The sequence below is a fragment of the Styela clava genome, chromosome 5 (genome assembly GCF_964204865.1).
Source record: "Styela clava chromosome 5, kaStyClav1.hap1.2, whole genome shotgun sequence".
Classification (NCBI taxonomy): Eukaryota; Metazoa; Chordata; class Ascidiacea; order Stolidobranchia; family Styelidae; genus Styela; species Styela clava.
Window position 1 is genome coordinate 16,822,137 of NC_135254.1, and position 17,255 is coordinate 16,839,391.

Genomic DNA, 17,255 nt, shown 5'->3' on the forward strand with positions numbered 1-17,255 from the left:
ATTCAATCCATGATAATGATGAGAATTTAAAATGTCTTTCTATTTTAATTTAATTGTGTTCATGGCTCGCGGTTGCGTCGACTTATGACAAGATGAAAGCATTATTTCTTTGAAATGCCACGAAAAGTAGCGAACATATTAATGTGAGAATATATGGCCCGATTTTGTGATCTGCTTTAAATTTCCAGAAAGTACAACTTGATTTAGTACTGATTAAAAACGTAATTAAAGTATATTAGTAAATCAAAAAAAAGTATTCATCGCCTTGCTTTATATTAATTTAATTGTGATCATTATAATATACGGTTGTGTTGACGAAATAAAAGCAATACTACTCAGAAAATACCATGACAATCCGTGGACACAAAAATGCGTGGTAAAGTGCCCGATTATATTTTGTTTTGATTTGTATTTTTGTGAATTCGACAAATCTGAGCTGTTCGTACAACACTTACGGCGCTCCAGTACTGTATGTACCAATGTGGAGGCAGTAAAGCAAAGTATCCTAAGGGCAAATGCCCTGATACGTATACTACGGTAGCACCCGAAATTCTGAGATTTGCAATGTCTAAAAAGCGATTTTAATCGGTAGCGGACCATCATAAAACAAAACCTATGGTGTTTTACGTTTTATTTTTTGTATTTCTGCTTTTCCATTTGAAAAATTTAGGTTGCCACCATTGACACCAGCAAAAAAATTATTCCTCGCTGCTCGAGCTCGCGAGAAACACCAATTAGCTATCCACGCGTGTGCCGACTCGTGTTTTCGTCGGGAATCCGCAAGTGAGTTGTGAAATCCAATCGTTTGATTAAGCGATGCGCAAGTGACCTGTCGCTTCACCTGTTACTAAATTTTCGAATAGTAAATTGCTATTCTAATAAGTGAATTTTCGAATATATATATGCCCAGTCCTACTCAGTATCCAGTAATTATTGACTCAATTAATGTTATGTGAATAAACTTGCTTTTTATGTTTTATGTAAATTTTAACGTAAATCGTAACTTGGCTGATGGATAAGTTCCACAAAAACGTTTGCGGCCCGCAGTGAATTTCTGGCTCGTTGCGGACTCATTCAAACGCTCTGCGGACTCTTTTGAGACCACGGACTCGGGTTGGGAAACACTGCGCTAATGGTTAAAAAGGCCGACTTTTTCAACGAATAATGATTTTCCTGTTGTGCAAAGTACCGTAATCAATCCCTGACTGATACGGACATATTTTAAATGTATTGCTTTATTAATTTAATGGTCTTCAATTTAACCTGCGGTTGCGTCGACAAAATAAAAGCATCACCATTCTGATATGCCATGGCAATCTGCAGACATAAAAATGTGGCGTAACCTGCCGATTATATATTGTTTTGATCCGTATTATTGCTATTTTGCGAATTCGACAAAATTGAGATATACTTGTTACACTGACTCCGCTTAATCGCAATGCTGCCACTCTAATTATTTTCAAGATAAAACTGTTCGAAAAATCCGTGAATCTGATGTAAGATCTCACGAAGTAAAATTTATTTCTGTACAATAAAAATTGATTGAATATACTCTAGAATAATTATCTCTTATATCATCACAACTTGGGAAAAAGTCAGGTCCCCAACCATGTATAATGTTAACAATAAAATTTTTGACAATTTGAAGTAATGGATAAAAAGGTAAATCTTGCTCACAATTGCATCTCACACATGTACACACAGGTAATTTCCATGAGTAATTTAGCTGCACCCTCATTACAATTTATTTTGGTCGAAACCTTTCAGACTGAACCATTGGATACAGGAAATGTAAAGTCATCTATCAGTTTATTCAGATTATTCTTATATCGTCAATGACTTTGGAAAAACGACCTCATTTTCAACCATAACTCGATCATTTATTATCCAAACTGCTCAGCAAAACATTCATGCGACACTTTTTGGCATGTTTTGGTTCTATCAGAATTATTTTAATATTGTAATAGTCCATTTTTCTGGTAATCTGGCTATTATCCTTAACTGCCCTTCAGACAATCATTTTCCTCACTCTGTCACTGCATTAAGTTATTTCAGTCACATGGTGAGGCTAATCGCAAAGTTTACAGTTTAATCACCAATTTAATCTTGTTTATTAAAATTGAGAAGGGTCTCTGAAAATTTGTTAAAAATTGTATAAATTTTTTTAATTTACTTCACAATGATGGTATTTAGACAAGGATAACTCTAGAAGGAACGACGTTGAATAGCTGCCAGTAATTTTTTGGCAAAAATCCAAGATTATGTCCCATTGACAAAGTTGGGGATAGATTTAAACATAACAGCGTATAAATGCTAAAATAATTAGCCTCAGCAATAATCGGTGCCTTTTAGCCAAGATATGCCAGATTTAGCCCAAAGCTATTGATAATTAAACATTCATATAGGGAAATGGGGTCTCATGTAGTTTTGTACCAAAAGTAGGCCCACTTCTAGTGGGGTCTCGTGTAGTTTCGTACCCAATGTACTTCTAGTGGGTGTAGCATAACATTTTTTTGATATGTCAATCCTAACCACCATCTGACTACGCCATCCAAAATTACAACGCTACGACATCACAATTACGTCATAGAGCTTGCCAAATATACGTACGATCTCCCAAAATGGCATTGGCGTCGACGATAAAGAACTGACTAACGTCATTGATCTCTCTCGCTCATATTGAAAATTGTTGCGACGAGAAAACGAGAGAAATAGCTGTTCGATTTTGGATGCTCGTCTGAACGTCTTGGATGACAGTTCGTATAGACAGTTCTGTGACGTCGCAGTGACATAATGTTTGGATGGGGTAGTCAGGTGGGGGTTAGGATTGACACATGAAAAAATTGTTATGCTATGTCCACTAGAAGCATGTTAGGTACGAAACATGAGACCCCTTCTAGTGGGCTCATCATAACCATTTTTGCATATGTCATTCCTAACCCCCACCTGACTACTGGACTACGGCAACCAATAAATACATTATTATGATGTTACAAGTTACAACCATGCCATATACCGGTACTGATATAGCTTGCCAAAGTACCGGTTTAGATACGATCGCCCAAAATGACATCTGCCCTGACGATAACGCACTCACTAACGCCAGCATTTTTCTTGTTGTACAGTTGTATCGATATGAGAGAGATCACTATGACGAGAAACAAGAGAAAATACTGAAATAGCTTGTTCGACTTTGGGTAATCATCTGCACGTTTTGGATGACTATCAGTATATTTTGGGGGCCTTATTTTGTCACTGGGACATCCTAGTGACATGATTTTTGGATGAGATAATTAGGTTGGGCAAGGTTACGATTGGAATATGGAAAAATCTCTACGCCACGCTCCCTAGAAGTTACCGGTATTGTGGTACGAAACTACACGGGACCCAGGGACTGTCTGACTGTGACTGTAGAGCCAATTACTTCCATCTTTTTCCTAATTATTAAAATCATAAATTTATAAAAAGTCACATACAGCAGTACAGACATTTAAGTAAAACAGAAATAACAATTACGGTACCATAGTAAATATTTCACATTGTTATTGATATATTATACGACATTCAGACATTACTAATTGCTTGTATCTGACACAGTGAATAAAACAAATTTACGAATCTGCCAGCCATGGCAAACGGATGGACATATGACCACAGCTTATACAGTAATATTGCTGATTTTTCTAATCTCGATATTCCCCATTTTCCTCCCATGCTTCTATTTCAGTCACACACGAGTGATTTTATCAATCAGCTGATTCAATATCATTGTGATGCCACAATGCGGAAGCAGTGTGCTCTTGTAAAACCACTTCACGCTAAAGTTCACCGAAGTCAAATTGTGTTCGCTGAAAATTTAGAGTCAACGTAGCTTGAAAGAGAAGACAAGAGGATGGCTCCTGGCGATACAAGAAAGAAACAAAAAACTGCCGAATCCTCGTCTAGAGGAACTAAGTGGAGAAAGCGAGAACAGCGTCATTACAAACGTAAATCACGCAAGAATCCTCACAATGCTCTTGTAAGCACATCTGAAAACGTTGAAAATAACATCAGTTACGCGACACACCACGGGAACCAAGCACCAACCAAAGGGAAGAATGATATTAAACCTGTTGAATCGAACAGTAAGTTATTATAGAATTCACTAGTAATAATTATTGTGGTGCTATTTTGTAATGTTTTTATTCAATTGTACCCCTTCTCGGCACACTGTTCTATTTGTTAGTAGAACTGTTAAAAAAGCTGGAGGAGAAAACATTCGACATTACATATACGATAACTGTAATTGTAATAATTCGTCTCCCGTTTTACAAATCAAAGTTTTGTATATGCCACACGTGAAACTGTTTGTAAAAATACTCGTAAGATGTATGGATGTCGTTCAAGCTGTCTGCGATGCAGTGAACAATCCCATAACATTTCAAACTAGCAATAGAACTGAGAGCTAGAAATAAAACACTGTTTTTCATGAAATCCATATACCATGGCGACAATAATATCAATGGAATGCAGATTGTGCTAACGTACAATATTCATCAGTATAAACCTGAAATTGAATATATTCACAGAAGAATCCAAACAGCTGGTATGTGGTCAGCGGTTAACTGTAAAACCTTTCACCCGAAGCAAGCTCGGAAAAGGATCGTGGCCTGAGATACGAATACCGCCCGAGATTGAGCGTCAGTCTGCAAAATGTGTGCAAAAGATTGTTGCGGCCAAAAACGAAAGTAACACTATTTTCGATGTTTTTAATTGAGCTTCGTTTATATTTCGCTAGAATCGACTACTAAGCCGAAAAATTTGAAGCTCTCATTTACTTTTCATAGTATTGCATGCATACGGGTAAATATATTCGCAGTTGATTATGAAAGTTGTTGTCGATTTGCCGATTAGTGAAGTACACAAAAATAACTCAAGCGTCGTAGATTGATTGACTTCAAAGTGATGTATAATTGTTAATCTATATCGATATTCACGTGGAAGAAAGTGGTTTAACGTAACCATTTACTGTATCATGGAATTAACACCACTATACCCTGTGCATTTTCACTCTATGTTTTTATTTTTTCGATCCAAACAGTTTGTCGAAATTGGGACCCGCCATCGTCCAATGAGATTATTTCGCTGCCACAAAATATATCTCTACTCAAAAACAAAAGCATGCAACAACAACAACACGAACTGGGGGACCAAATGGCTTCTGACCCAAGTTTACGTGATTGGCTTCAAAGCGCAAAACGGAAGAATAAGCCAGGCGAGTCTCCGCAATTTTGGTCGTCGTATTTGAAAGTATAGAATGGATTTTACCTAGAATTGTTATATTTTTGTTAGTAGGTCATCCAAGACTAGAAAATACAAAAGAAATTGCTGATGATTTCAAATCAGAAATGAAACAGAAACGAGAATCTGTAACGAAGAATATAAGAACAAAGTTTGAGGGTGAATTTCAAATTTGTTTGAAATTTAAGATTGTGATATGCTTGGTCAATTGGATGATAAATTTTAAAGAAAACGATGGCGGCATGGGTAACTTTTATGGCCATTTTGTGTTTTATATCGTTTTGGGCACACCTGAACTCTATCAGAAAATGTATTAGATTTTTTTACCAATCCTGAAAAAAGGTTTTTGTTAAAAAAATCATATTAATATTAAATAAAAGTCTTCATGACTGGCATACCGCATAACTGAGCAATTTAGGTCTACCGGCTTTTGTAGTGTTGTTGTAGTTCACTATACAGATCTTGAAATGGAAATATATTTTTCGGACATCTCTATATCGGTATCAAAATTTTGATCTTGTTTTAGAAATGGTTCAAAGACCCGGTTTTCCTGCAATATACTTTAAGAACTGTGACCAAATAAACTCAATAATCATATAAGTTATTGTTAAATGTACAACCTGAATAGATTCAAATGCATTTACAGAAAGTACTTTAAAGTCTAAATCAATTGAAAATGAAGAACAGAAGATAGACAATGAAAATAATGCAAATGAATTTGATGTAATGTCAACATTGGGGGATTTTGGTGCATCGAAGGATATTATAGTCCAAGATATGATTCACACCACTCTGCCAGGAGTCAGGTTAAAGTCAACTATGTTAAATTTAAGATTCGACTCTTAATGAAAACCACGTATTTTTACAAGTGCTGCGCAAACTGGAGCTTTTTTTTCGAAAATTTCGAACATCATTTCGAGCGAGTCTTTAGAATTTTAGTAGGACTTGGTCTACTACGGCGATTATTATTTCATTGGAAAAAAAAATTTCACTGGCTCGTATTGATACCAATGTAAATGTCTATACATGATTAAATAAGAAGGCTTTTATGTCTTAGAAGAGACAATGTAGCTGTCTCGCATTCTGACTTGGAAGAGCAGTGACTACTTGAATTGTGATTCGGGGGAGCGGAGTTAGTTCAACTCGACTTGGAACCCGGAATTTGAAATTAGCTGCGAATCCGATTTGACCCAAGACTCGCCGACGAATGCATACCGTTTTCAACCTAATAGCAGGATATCTGTAAAAAGTTCTTCCTTATCAATGAAGGCACATATGTCATACGTGTCCACAGAAGAACTTAATTGATAGAAATCATACGCATTTGAAATATTTGAGTCTGGCTATATTACAATATAAAAAAATAATGTTTTAAGTTTATAAAGTTATTAAAGTTTCGCTGCAGTGGATGAAAAGTCTAAAATAATTGGGCATTGTTTTTTCTCTTTTGATCGATATGGTATCCGGTATTGTTGGAATGATTGTCGTTGTTGGGAAAATCGCTTTATTCCGCAACTGACAGACCATTCAATGTGCAGTGATTAAACTTGGTGCGCTAAAAATCTATTACCGGTACATACTTTTATTTTTTCCTGGGATCCGGCTTTCGTAACCATATACTTGATTAGTGCTCTCTTGCTTTATGAAATATTATTTTAGGACTATGGACAAAATAAGAGAGGAGTTGTTGTCGATGATGAAGGCCGTTCGCTTGGATGACGATTCTTGTGAAGTAATAGTTTCAAAAATATATTTCTTTAATATTATCTATCCAATGTGCATGATGTGACGAGGTATCTTGTATAATGTGAACTGACGGACGACTTTGATTTTTATCTTCCTTATCAAAGATACTATATGTTATTTCATACTATTCACCTTTTTATTCAGAAGCTTTTCAGACGCAAGGCCTTCTGAACAAGGCTCTGAAAATAACCCACAAGGAGTATGAAGCTACTATGCACTGAGTAAAATTTTTAGCTTTGTGTTCAAACTCGTGATCCCTAGATCTCCGACCACAATATAATTAGGTTCATGGCGCCAAGTGCTATGTGTTCGTCCAGAATGAACTCCCTTAGTAATTTCAAATATGATATGTCAGAAATTTAAGTCAACACCGACCCTTTTTTACTGTGAAATATGAACCTAATCGAAATTACCTCAATACTGCTGATTTTATTGGCATCTTAAATTCTTAACTCAACTATCGTCCATTACTTTAAAAAAAAATATAAGGAAATTTGCTCCAGGCGAGGCCACGCGCACTCAAAAATGGAAGTTTGATATCTGCTCAAAGTTACGGACGATCACTGAATAACAACGATTGCTATTAATTCAGTTGTTATTGTATTTATTTTCCCAGTTTTGACCACTTTCTTTTGCATAAGGGTATTTCTTCAACTTCATCATGTTGTTCATCTCAAAAGTTTTGGACGGCGAACGACAGCTTTGACAATGGACAAACTGATACCACATCCGAAGATCGGCCAGCACAAGGCGAGATTACAAGATTTTGAAAGATAATTCTTTTATATTAAATTAACCTATGCAAAGCATTAATTATTTCGATTAAATGAAATAATCCAATACAAATGCAGATGTGCTAATTTTTCATTTAATCCACACTGATCTCGAAATAGGCCGATTTTAAGTTCGATTTTTTCTAATTATTCTAAGATGTAAAACGTGTTTTTATCATGGTGAGCGTTTTATGAAAAAAATCCTCGTATCTGTCTAACAAAGTTGATTCAACACATCGTCGAATCAATTTAAAACGCACAGATTAAATTGTTTCAAGCATCCCTTGGTTCAAATAGATAGATTCGTGTTACCGGATGTTTTGTATATTTATGCCTGTCGAAAAACAAACAGATAATTGTGAAAACGTTATTTCAGAAAACAATCCCATGCCATGGAAGAATGAAATGTTTTTCTCAAAAACATCGGTCAAAGACTTCGAGAATAAAGTACGTAACAACATGACGTCTAGAAGGTTAGTACCAGTTTATGATGCGCTGAAACATAATACTTTTATACAGCGGTATGTTTTGCGCACTCATTATAGAACGTGCAAAATTTTTTTTATTTTTTACAAATCTTGTGCGCATGGGACGAAGTGCAATTTGAATATTCTTTTTATTTTTTCAGAAAAGTGGGTCACCAATGTAGAAAAAACAATATTGCTTGTAATTGTTTGCTGCTGGCAATGTAGGGTTTTAAAAGAATGTTTCTCGTTGTTTGGTTCAGGGGCGCAGACAGCGGGGGTATAATTATTCGATTGGAAAAAATCCCTTTTGTCCATTTCATTTTGTTTCTAAATTGTCGAGATTCCACTTTGTTGTTGTTGTATTCCGTGTACATTTGATACGTTCATGCAAGGTATGGGGATGCAATATTTCTGCCTGACTTATAACATTTGCGACAGTGCGGTAACATTCTTTTCCTCTCCTGAAAATAACTAACTCATTTATAAAACAATGGCGAGCGACATGATTAACGTTGATTACGGATTAATCGTCGACGATTAGTAGATGTTTGAAATCGGACGAGCAAAATATTCACCAAACGACGTCTGGCAAAAGGAGTTGAGCTACACGTAACTGTGGAATTTCGCTGTGAACAACGCACAAATTTTAGTTCTAACGTTTACACGCCTTACGGCGTCGTAAATTGCGCTTTTGGCGCACTGTTTTAATTTCACCGTAATCCTGGCTGCGCCTCTGGCTTGGTTGCTAAATTGTGGTTGTTGTATTTTGGTGATATGCTGTCCTGTTCATTATCTGACAAAGGCATTGCATACACCGGTTGTATACAATACATGTAGTAATATTGTATACATTCTCAAATAAATACAATGCAAATGAATAGTGTAAAACATAGGGTTGTCCATGGGACATATTTGTTCTGTCTTATCCCATAGCTATTTATTCCTGTTCCATTCCATCCCATGGGATTCCCATTGGAATATAATTCGATAAAGTGTTTAATTTAGGTTTAGCTTCTGCTAAATAGGACTACATGTACAAAGAGACATACAAAACAACAAAAATTACTGAGTTTGTTCAATTTGAATTCATAACTATTATACATGTGTCCATTAGCCGCTTCACAAAGTATATTGCTAATACTGAATATATTCTGCTTTTGAGCTATGCTCAAATATATGTACACGAAATCCATAACGAAATGTTTCACCATTATTTCCCAGAAAATCATACGGTATTTTATGTCCCACGTGTCCCATGGGAAATACAAATGTATCCTGTCCCATTCCATCCCACTCAATGGGACGTTTCCCAGGAGAATCCCATTCCCATGGACAAGCCTGGTAAAACAGACTGACATACAGAATCCAAGTTACATTGCACGCATGCCGAATCGTAGTAAATTATTCCTCATTTTTGCTCGTTTTCTTGCTTATTCTCTTCACAAATCATCGATCATTTTATAGACCTATTTTGGTGTTCCGAGGGCATGGCATACTCGGAACGATAAGTTGTCTGGTTGTTTCGCTTCATGGCTTAAGTTTAGTTTTAATTTCAACGTTCGAATCAAATTAGAAATCATTTCAAGTTAAACATCAACTATCAACTAAAGTCAGTTAAATTAACCCAAATATGCTATAAAGTCTTGTATATATAGAATATATATATATGTGTATATATATATATATACTCGCAAATTGAATAAATCTGCAAACTGCACATTTTGTTTGTGAATAATATATATATTACCTTACATTCATTACTCCCGACCATCGTTACAGTCCTGTCAAAATGGACAAAGAAAAGTGTATTGGTGTTTCTGGTGTGTTACACAGATTTGATTTCGAACGAATGAAAACGAAAATCACCGATGAACAACAATTGGATGAGAGAAGAAAACAGCATTCTAGTAGAGGTAGAAAACTATTTAAGATAACATATTTTTATTCACCTATCATGAAACAATATAAATTAGCATTGTTCCATTCTCTAGCACAAATATATTTATATAGCGACATACGTATTTTATACTGTACCTCAAAGTCTAAACCAGTGATTCCCAAAGTGGGCGATATCGCCCCCCAGTGGGCGAAAACGATACAGAGTGGGGCGAAAAAGTCGAAGGGGGCCATTTCGCGAAACCTGTTTTATGTTCGGCGCATTTAATTCTGTAATCTGTGTGCATTCGCAGGCTTGAATCACGTGGGCGATCACACGCGAAAGGATTTCTGGACTCGTCTTCGCAGTAAGGGACGGTAGTTGCGTATCCCAGTGGTCGGCAAAATACGGCCGGAGTAAAATAATCTGGCCCGAGACGATTCGCTGAATGGACCTTTCCCCGACCTTTGACCGCGGAAAATTCTTCCCATACTTTACCATTTTAAAATTTTCGGGCATTGTTACGTTTTTGCATCTTGCTGATTGGCCAATGTTACGAAGTAAACAAGGAAGTCTATGTCCGGGTAAACATCCAAACGGCGGTTATGACGATGAAAATTTTTTATTTATAATCTACTCGAGGAGTAAATTACATTTTTTTACGTAACAGAATTTATCGTGAGACACGTTTGGACTAAATTTTATTATATCCTAAAAATTCTATTGAACAGCTACTCGTTTAACGAGCCCACAATTTAATTATAATTAGACAAATGGAAACACGAAGAAAAGTTGATGCTGAGGGCAGGGGTTCAATAGCGCAGTCAATATTCGAATATATTGCAATGCAATAAGAAAATAAAATTCATATTCTATTCGAGACATTCATCACTGCTTAATTTTTGTAAGAATGTATCTTCTTAAAGGAAATCTTTATCAAAATTTCACAAGTCATGCGAAAATATTCACTTCGATGTTTGGAAGTACATATTTGTGCGAACAATTTTTTTCAAAAATGAACATGACAAAGAACTGGGATTAGTGATGCCCATTTAGAAAATGTTCCAATTTTGGCGTCGTAAAGCTATTCAGCGTGATGCAGCAACAAGACAGTGTCACATTAAATGTCATTGTAATATTTTTTTAATAAGACGACTGAGTTGAGTTCACGAATTGTCGCAGTTTTCGCGCGCTGTTCCGTTTTTAACTTTCAAAAAATATATGCGACCCGCAAAAGACTGGCAACCCTGAATTTTGTCCCGCGAGCCGTAGCCGATAGTCGATCACGACTTCTTCCACATCCGACCCATGAATCCAAAAACAAATGGCTGATTAATTATGGACTGGTGACCGGACTGGAGGCCGTGGTAGGATGAGGAATCGGGGATGAATTTCACCAAAGTATTTTGGTGCATGTCATCATGCTGTACGAATGAAGGAGATGTACGAAAATCATTATTATAAGTTTGGGAAAATTAACTTTGTTTTCATTATTTTAATGTGAAATAGGATGAATTTAGGAAGTGAAATACTATAAGCCAAAAGTACACGGCGGTTTTTGAGGAGGTAGAACCCTTGATTCTTTCATTTCCGACCTAGTATATGGTGAAAAAGGGGTTGTCAGTCGTGCTACTATTGCTATCAAAACAACGAAATCGCCTTTCCACCAGTAAACGGGGTAATTTAAGATACAATAAAAAACTCGCTGAAGAACACCAAGCTCATCTATTTCATTAAAAAACACTATAAACTATGATTTGTCTTCTTATTTGGTCCGTAATATATTTGTTTCTGACTTTATATTTTTTGTATTGCCGGGGGGCGATGAAGTTGTATAAACTACTATAGGGGGGCGATTGTCAAAAAAGTTTGGGAACCAATGGTCTAAACCATATAGTGTGGAACAAATGAAAACCTGGATGGTTATCGAATCGGGGCTTCAGGTGAATGAACTGGGCACAGCGGTGCCAAGTACATGGGGTGATAAAGCTTTTTTCTTGATTTACTCCCAGTGTGAATGCGGTCGATGCACTTGTTGGTTGATTATTCGCAGTTTTTAAGATTTTCCTTCAACCCCAAAACCACTTTCTCCCGCTTCCGTAACGACCCCCCATGATAATTGAACGATGACTGCTCGTGCTCACTCATAAAGCCGAGGCATTCCGATCCGATCAGCAGTTTCAAGTTCATTGTGAAAATTCTGACCATATAAACGTTCAATATATATGCGAGTGATATCATACCCAGTAATGGATTAACTATTTAGTAAGATAAGCACGTGCTTAGTGGCACTACCGAAATTTCCATAGACGACTTGCAAAAGAATTCCAAGTAATGCGTTTACTTTAGTAGAATAAAAAACTGATAGCCTACTTCACATTGATTAGCTTATATTTTATCAGAATCCCGGGAAATATGGCGTAGTTTGAAAATGAATAAAAAGGCACATACATGGGCGTGTCTAGAGGGGACCATTGTGCCCGCCGCCCCGGGCAGCACGTTATCAGGGTCAGTTTGATGATTTGAATAACAAGGCTCAAATATGTGGACACGAAAGCCAAAACGAAGTAGTACGGCTACCTGATCATTTCCACTACAGTAAACGACCGGTACCATATGTCTTCGCCTGGCCACCAGACAGCAGCGAACGTGGAACCGCCACAAAGTGCGCAATTTTTTATTTTGACGGTGTCATCGCACACATAACACGAATTCAATAGAGCTCACACGATTATTTAAAATGGATAAAAGTAATAGCCTTCTGGCGACAACAATTGGTACAGTAGTGTACAGAAAAAAACTATTTTTTCACACGGTGATAACAAGAAGTAGAAACTAACTTCAACAGCAACATCATATTCTTAGGTCCACTTCGTATCCAATATTAATACAAATATTTACGTTTACTTGACCTTTGATTTATTTATGTAGACGCCTCTGGGTACATTGCACGCTCATCAAGATCAGCTTGCTGAACCGTTTTCCACTCTTAGTATTCTTCTTCTGACAGCCAGAAATTTGGTTTGCGGATTCTCTTTATCTTATGCGACTGGTCGTCTATGATTGCATAATATCACATTTTTCTTGTAAAAAGTAAACTAAAATGGACCACAATAAATTACGGGATATCATATTATTTTCACAAATATTCACACGTTTAACAGCGCACACGATAGTCCCAGATGAACGCCTTCCATTCATGAAATAAATAACCTGCTTGGAATCAATGCAGTTTATTTAATGTAGGCTTTCGGGGTAATTAGCCTCGACGTAGGCTGCCAAGCGTGACGTTGTTAATTAGGTAAGATTCTGATCTACTCGGTCCTCGTCAGTAGCGGTAGCTCATGGGAAGCGTATAGACATAGTCAAACATGAGGCTAAATATGAGAGTGGATTCGAACCCCTACATAGTAGACAAAGTTGTAGGAAAAGAACATCAGATGAGACACGTGGTCGTGTGAAGAAAGGGAGCAGAAGAGATAAATAGCGAGCGAGTGGCAGCAGCAAGCGGACAGGCAGGGGACAGAAAAGCGGCAAGCCGCACAGCATGGGGGAGGAAGCGACATAGAGAGAGAGGGGGCAGCAGCAGGCGAAAAGCCCCAGACAACCGCCAAAGAAAACTGCAGGCAAGACAGGAAATCAGCACAAGCCCCTGGAGCAAGCTAAAAGATTCCCAGGCGGCAGGCAGGGAACAAACAGAAAGACGGCAAGCGAGAACAGCAACCAGGCAACACGACAGCCGAATCCAAATCAGGCCCACCACATACTCAATAAAATAGAGTGATGGAAATCGGCAAAGTTAGAAAGCTGAATGGGAAAAAAGCAGGCAGGGAAAGCAAAAAGGGGGCAAGCGAGGAAGTTGAAAGAGAGAGAGCCGGGGGGGATAGAGCGAAAGTGGGGAGAGAATAAGTAAAAATAATATAATAAATCAGTGGAAATCAACGAGGCCCCGACAGGAAGGAATAAGCAATCAGCACAAGGCCTAGAGCTAAAAAATTAAATTCCAAGCAGCAGAAGAGGATGGAAAAAAAAAAACAAGAGAAAAAATGTAATAGGGGATTGAGTGAAAGGAGAAAAAAAGTGGAAAGCTGGAGGGGTATGATTAAGTCAACAGCTAGGTCAGGAAATCAGCGAGGCCCGGCAGAATTAGCCAGCCAGCCCCGATAAGTGGAGATGGGGAAAAGACAAAATACCTGTGTAGGAGGGGGATTGAGTGTGAAAGTAGAAAAAAAGTGCGAAAGCTGGAGGGAATAATTAAAAATCAAGTCCCGTCAGTCAGTGGAGGGAATCAGCGAGGCCCGGCAGAAATACCCAGCAGTTCATCATCCTGGTGTGAAAGTGGGAAAGCTGAAAGGAGTTGTTGTTTTGAAATGGGGGAATGTAAAGTCAAGTCCCGTCAATCATTGAAGGAAATCAGCGAGGCCCAGCAGAAATAGTCAGCAGCTCCCCCAGCCACATCCCCTGAGCAGCAAAAAACAATTGGAGGATGTGGGGAAATCAGCAAGCAGAAAAGAACCAGTTAAAATAATTAAATGGGAAATATGGAGTGAGAAAGTGTGGAAAAATGCTGGAGGGGGGAATAAGTAAAAATAATAAATCAGCAGCGATGCCCGTGAGAGAGCAGGCAGCCGCTAAGGAGAGTCAATTGCAGACGCTAAAGAAAATCTATCCAATCGCAGAGTAAAATGAAGCAGCCAAGGCCGATGCCAGCGCAGTCTTGAAAAAGAAAATAGGTGGAAAATCAGCAAGAAATGGAAAATGAGAAAAAAAAGTTAAATAAATAATGTGGGCAGCAGGCCCCGGCCCGTTTATGTCAGTCTGCAAAAAGAAAACTGGAGTTGGGGAAACAGTACCGTGTAGGTTTGTTTTTATAGGTCGGCAACCTCAGGCGTAAGAATTTATCGTGGCACGCAAAGTAATGGTGACGTTCACGTACTGGGCAAACCATACACATAAAATATTTAGAACTTGAATTTACTTATATATATTTTTTGAGGAAACTACCACTCTGCGTTAAAAATTTTCCCGAGCTTAATAAGGGTCCATTACGGAGAGTAATTACAGAATATATGTAGTGAGATTCAAGAGTTTCGCACAAATTGGAATATCGTGACAATCAGCGAACCCGTTCTTGTTTTTTTCTTGCAACGTAAAACGACTGCAGCGAATGGGCAGCGTGCACTACAGATAACGACTGACGTTATATTTAGCGCGTCCAAGATTATGTAGGTTATGTAAGGCGTGTCATGTTGATGTAGCTTACGTAGTGACAATACAAACTTTTGAAACGTCAAATATAACGCTAGTCGTCATTTGCGGTGCACGGTACCAATTTGCTGCGGTCGTTGGACGTCTAAAACAAGGACGCGTTTGCGCGAACCCTTGAATCGGACCAATGGACATAACCGACATCAAATTTTTTTCGGTGCGTTTGTCTACACATTGTTCACTGCATTCATTTTTAGGAAATAGTAATGGGAAGAAACAACGGCATTCACCACCATGGTGTAAAGATTGTGATTGGTTTGATGAAATGTTGACGGTAAATGACGCTACTGACTCGGAGAATGATTCTTACAAAAACCTACATTTGCATAAGCCAAGTTTCAAGAAATTGAAGGGATTTTCTCCTGCTTTAACACTCTCCAAATCCTGTGATTGGTTCGATGAAATGTACAAGAAAGATGATGTTTCTGATTACAATTTTTGTGACATCGAGCGAAATATCCCAAGTTTCATGAGAATAGAAAAACCTTCTCCTTTAGGCAAAATTTCTCCACTCGATTGCCTCTATAATAAACCATTTAACCTCTAGCATTCCACAGTATCGCAAATTGTTTAATGTCCAAACAATACACATATCACGACCAGAAAGGCCATTCACTTTTCGTTCCTAGAATGAAACATGTATACGTTATTGAAAATATTCTTTTCTGTAAACTTTGCATTGAATATCTTTTCTTTATAATGATGATTTCTTCTGGTGAAATTTGTTTAATCTAAATGAAATGTAAACTTTGTATTTCGTTATGCTTGTTATTTCAGCTTCTTTATATATACTATTTTTTGATTTTCACACACGTATATATTGCAATATTCATTTGATGTGTATTCCATATAAATGATTCTTTTCGTTATTCATACTGTTAAGTTCATCAGAAATTTGCGAAATCTAACTTTGATCGGGCGAGGGATTCATGTTTGTGTCAATGACTGTTCAGTATAATATAGCTTGAGGTAATGATACAAAAATGTGTCAGTTCGAGTTATTTTTTATCCAAAACGACCAGTATGGGTTTTGAGCCGGGATGTGAAGTCGGAGCTGGAATGTTTTCACAGGAGTCGAGTTTTCAAACTGTATTACTTTGGATTATGATATAGAAGTGGAAAATTTCTCAGAAATTCTTGAAGTTTTTTAATCGTCATTAGCAATGCATTGAAGGATAGGATAGGATTTACATATTTATCCCGGGGGAGGGGGAAATTCGATAAGACTGCGTGATCAATTGGCGAACCACGACCGGTTAGCGGTACCAGTCCATGTCGGGTATGGGATAAGGATAGGATTTACATATTTATCCCGATGGAAAGGAAAGCCGATAAGACGGCTTAAACATATGGCGAACCCCGGCCTCTCGTCCGGTTACCAGGTCGGGTATAGGATTAGTCAGCTAGGTATCTGTTTTCGGAAGCATGGACTTGATGGTGGAGGAAGCCGTAACCGACCAGCGGTTACGTGAACCACCCTACGGCGGCGAGGAGTCCAGCAATCCTCTCGCACATGATCATCCCAGCATGGGATTTGAACCTGCGATCCCACGAAGGATAATCAGAGATGCGGTGGCGAGCGTATTCCTAGCGCTTAGCACGATGCGCCACACCGCCGGGATTAGTTCGCCAGTTATCTGTTTTCGGAAGCATGGACTTGATTGCAAATTCGGCTTAGGAATTATTTAAAGAGATGAATTTCCAGCACAATCTGTATTCCTAGCTATTAGACCTAGTAGTATATATTTACGATTAGACAGCCCCTATTTTCCCCTTTATATTGTTTTTCATTGTTTGTGGAAATAAAATAACTCTCTCCTCTCGGGCCGCTAGATGTCAACGAAA

The 17,255-nt window shown here is 37.8% G+C and overlaps 1 protein-coding gene across 2 annotated transcripts; it reads left to right on the forward strand.

The window, feature by feature from the left end:
* Positions 1–3,054: 3,054 nt before the first annotated feature.
* On the forward strand, positions 3,055–17,225 carry LOC120344800 (uncharacterized). Of its 2 annotated transcripts, none has more exons than XM_078112470.1 (10): positions 3,055–4,124; positions 4,569–4,727; positions 5,081–5,254; positions 5,335–5,439; positions 5,927–6,086; positions 6,940–7,012; positions 7,668–7,776; positions 8,176–8,272; positions 10,046–10,179; positions 15,608–17,225. In XM_078112470.1, exons 1-10 carry the CDS (start codon positions 3,893–3,895, stop codon positions 15,955–15,957), a joined length of 1,593 nt encoding a protein of 530 aa, XP_077968596.1. In that variant the 5' UTR covers positions 3,055–3,892; the 3' UTR covers positions 15,958–17,225. The 2 variants fall into 2 exon arrangements, with proteins under 2 accessions (XP_077968596.1, XP_077968597.1); XM_078112471.1 differs by having other exon boundaries at positions 10,100–10,179.
* The last annotated feature ends 30 nt before the right edge of the window (positions 17,226–17,255 follow it).

Bases quoted from the DNA above. Each gene is read 5' to 3' on its own strand.
- LOC120344800 (XM_078112470.1), top strand. From the start codon at position 3,893: ATGGCTCCTGGCGATACAAGAAAGAAACAAAAAACTGCCGAATCCTCG. The intron at 4,125-4,568 runs GTAAGTTATTAT...ATATATTCACAG, and splicing joins TAAACCTGTTGAATCGAACA to AAGAATCCAAACAGCTGGTA. The intron at 5,255-5,334 runs GCGAGTCTCCGC...TTTTGTTAGTAG, and splicing joins AAAACGGAAGAATAAGCCAG to GTCATCCAAGACTAGAAAAT.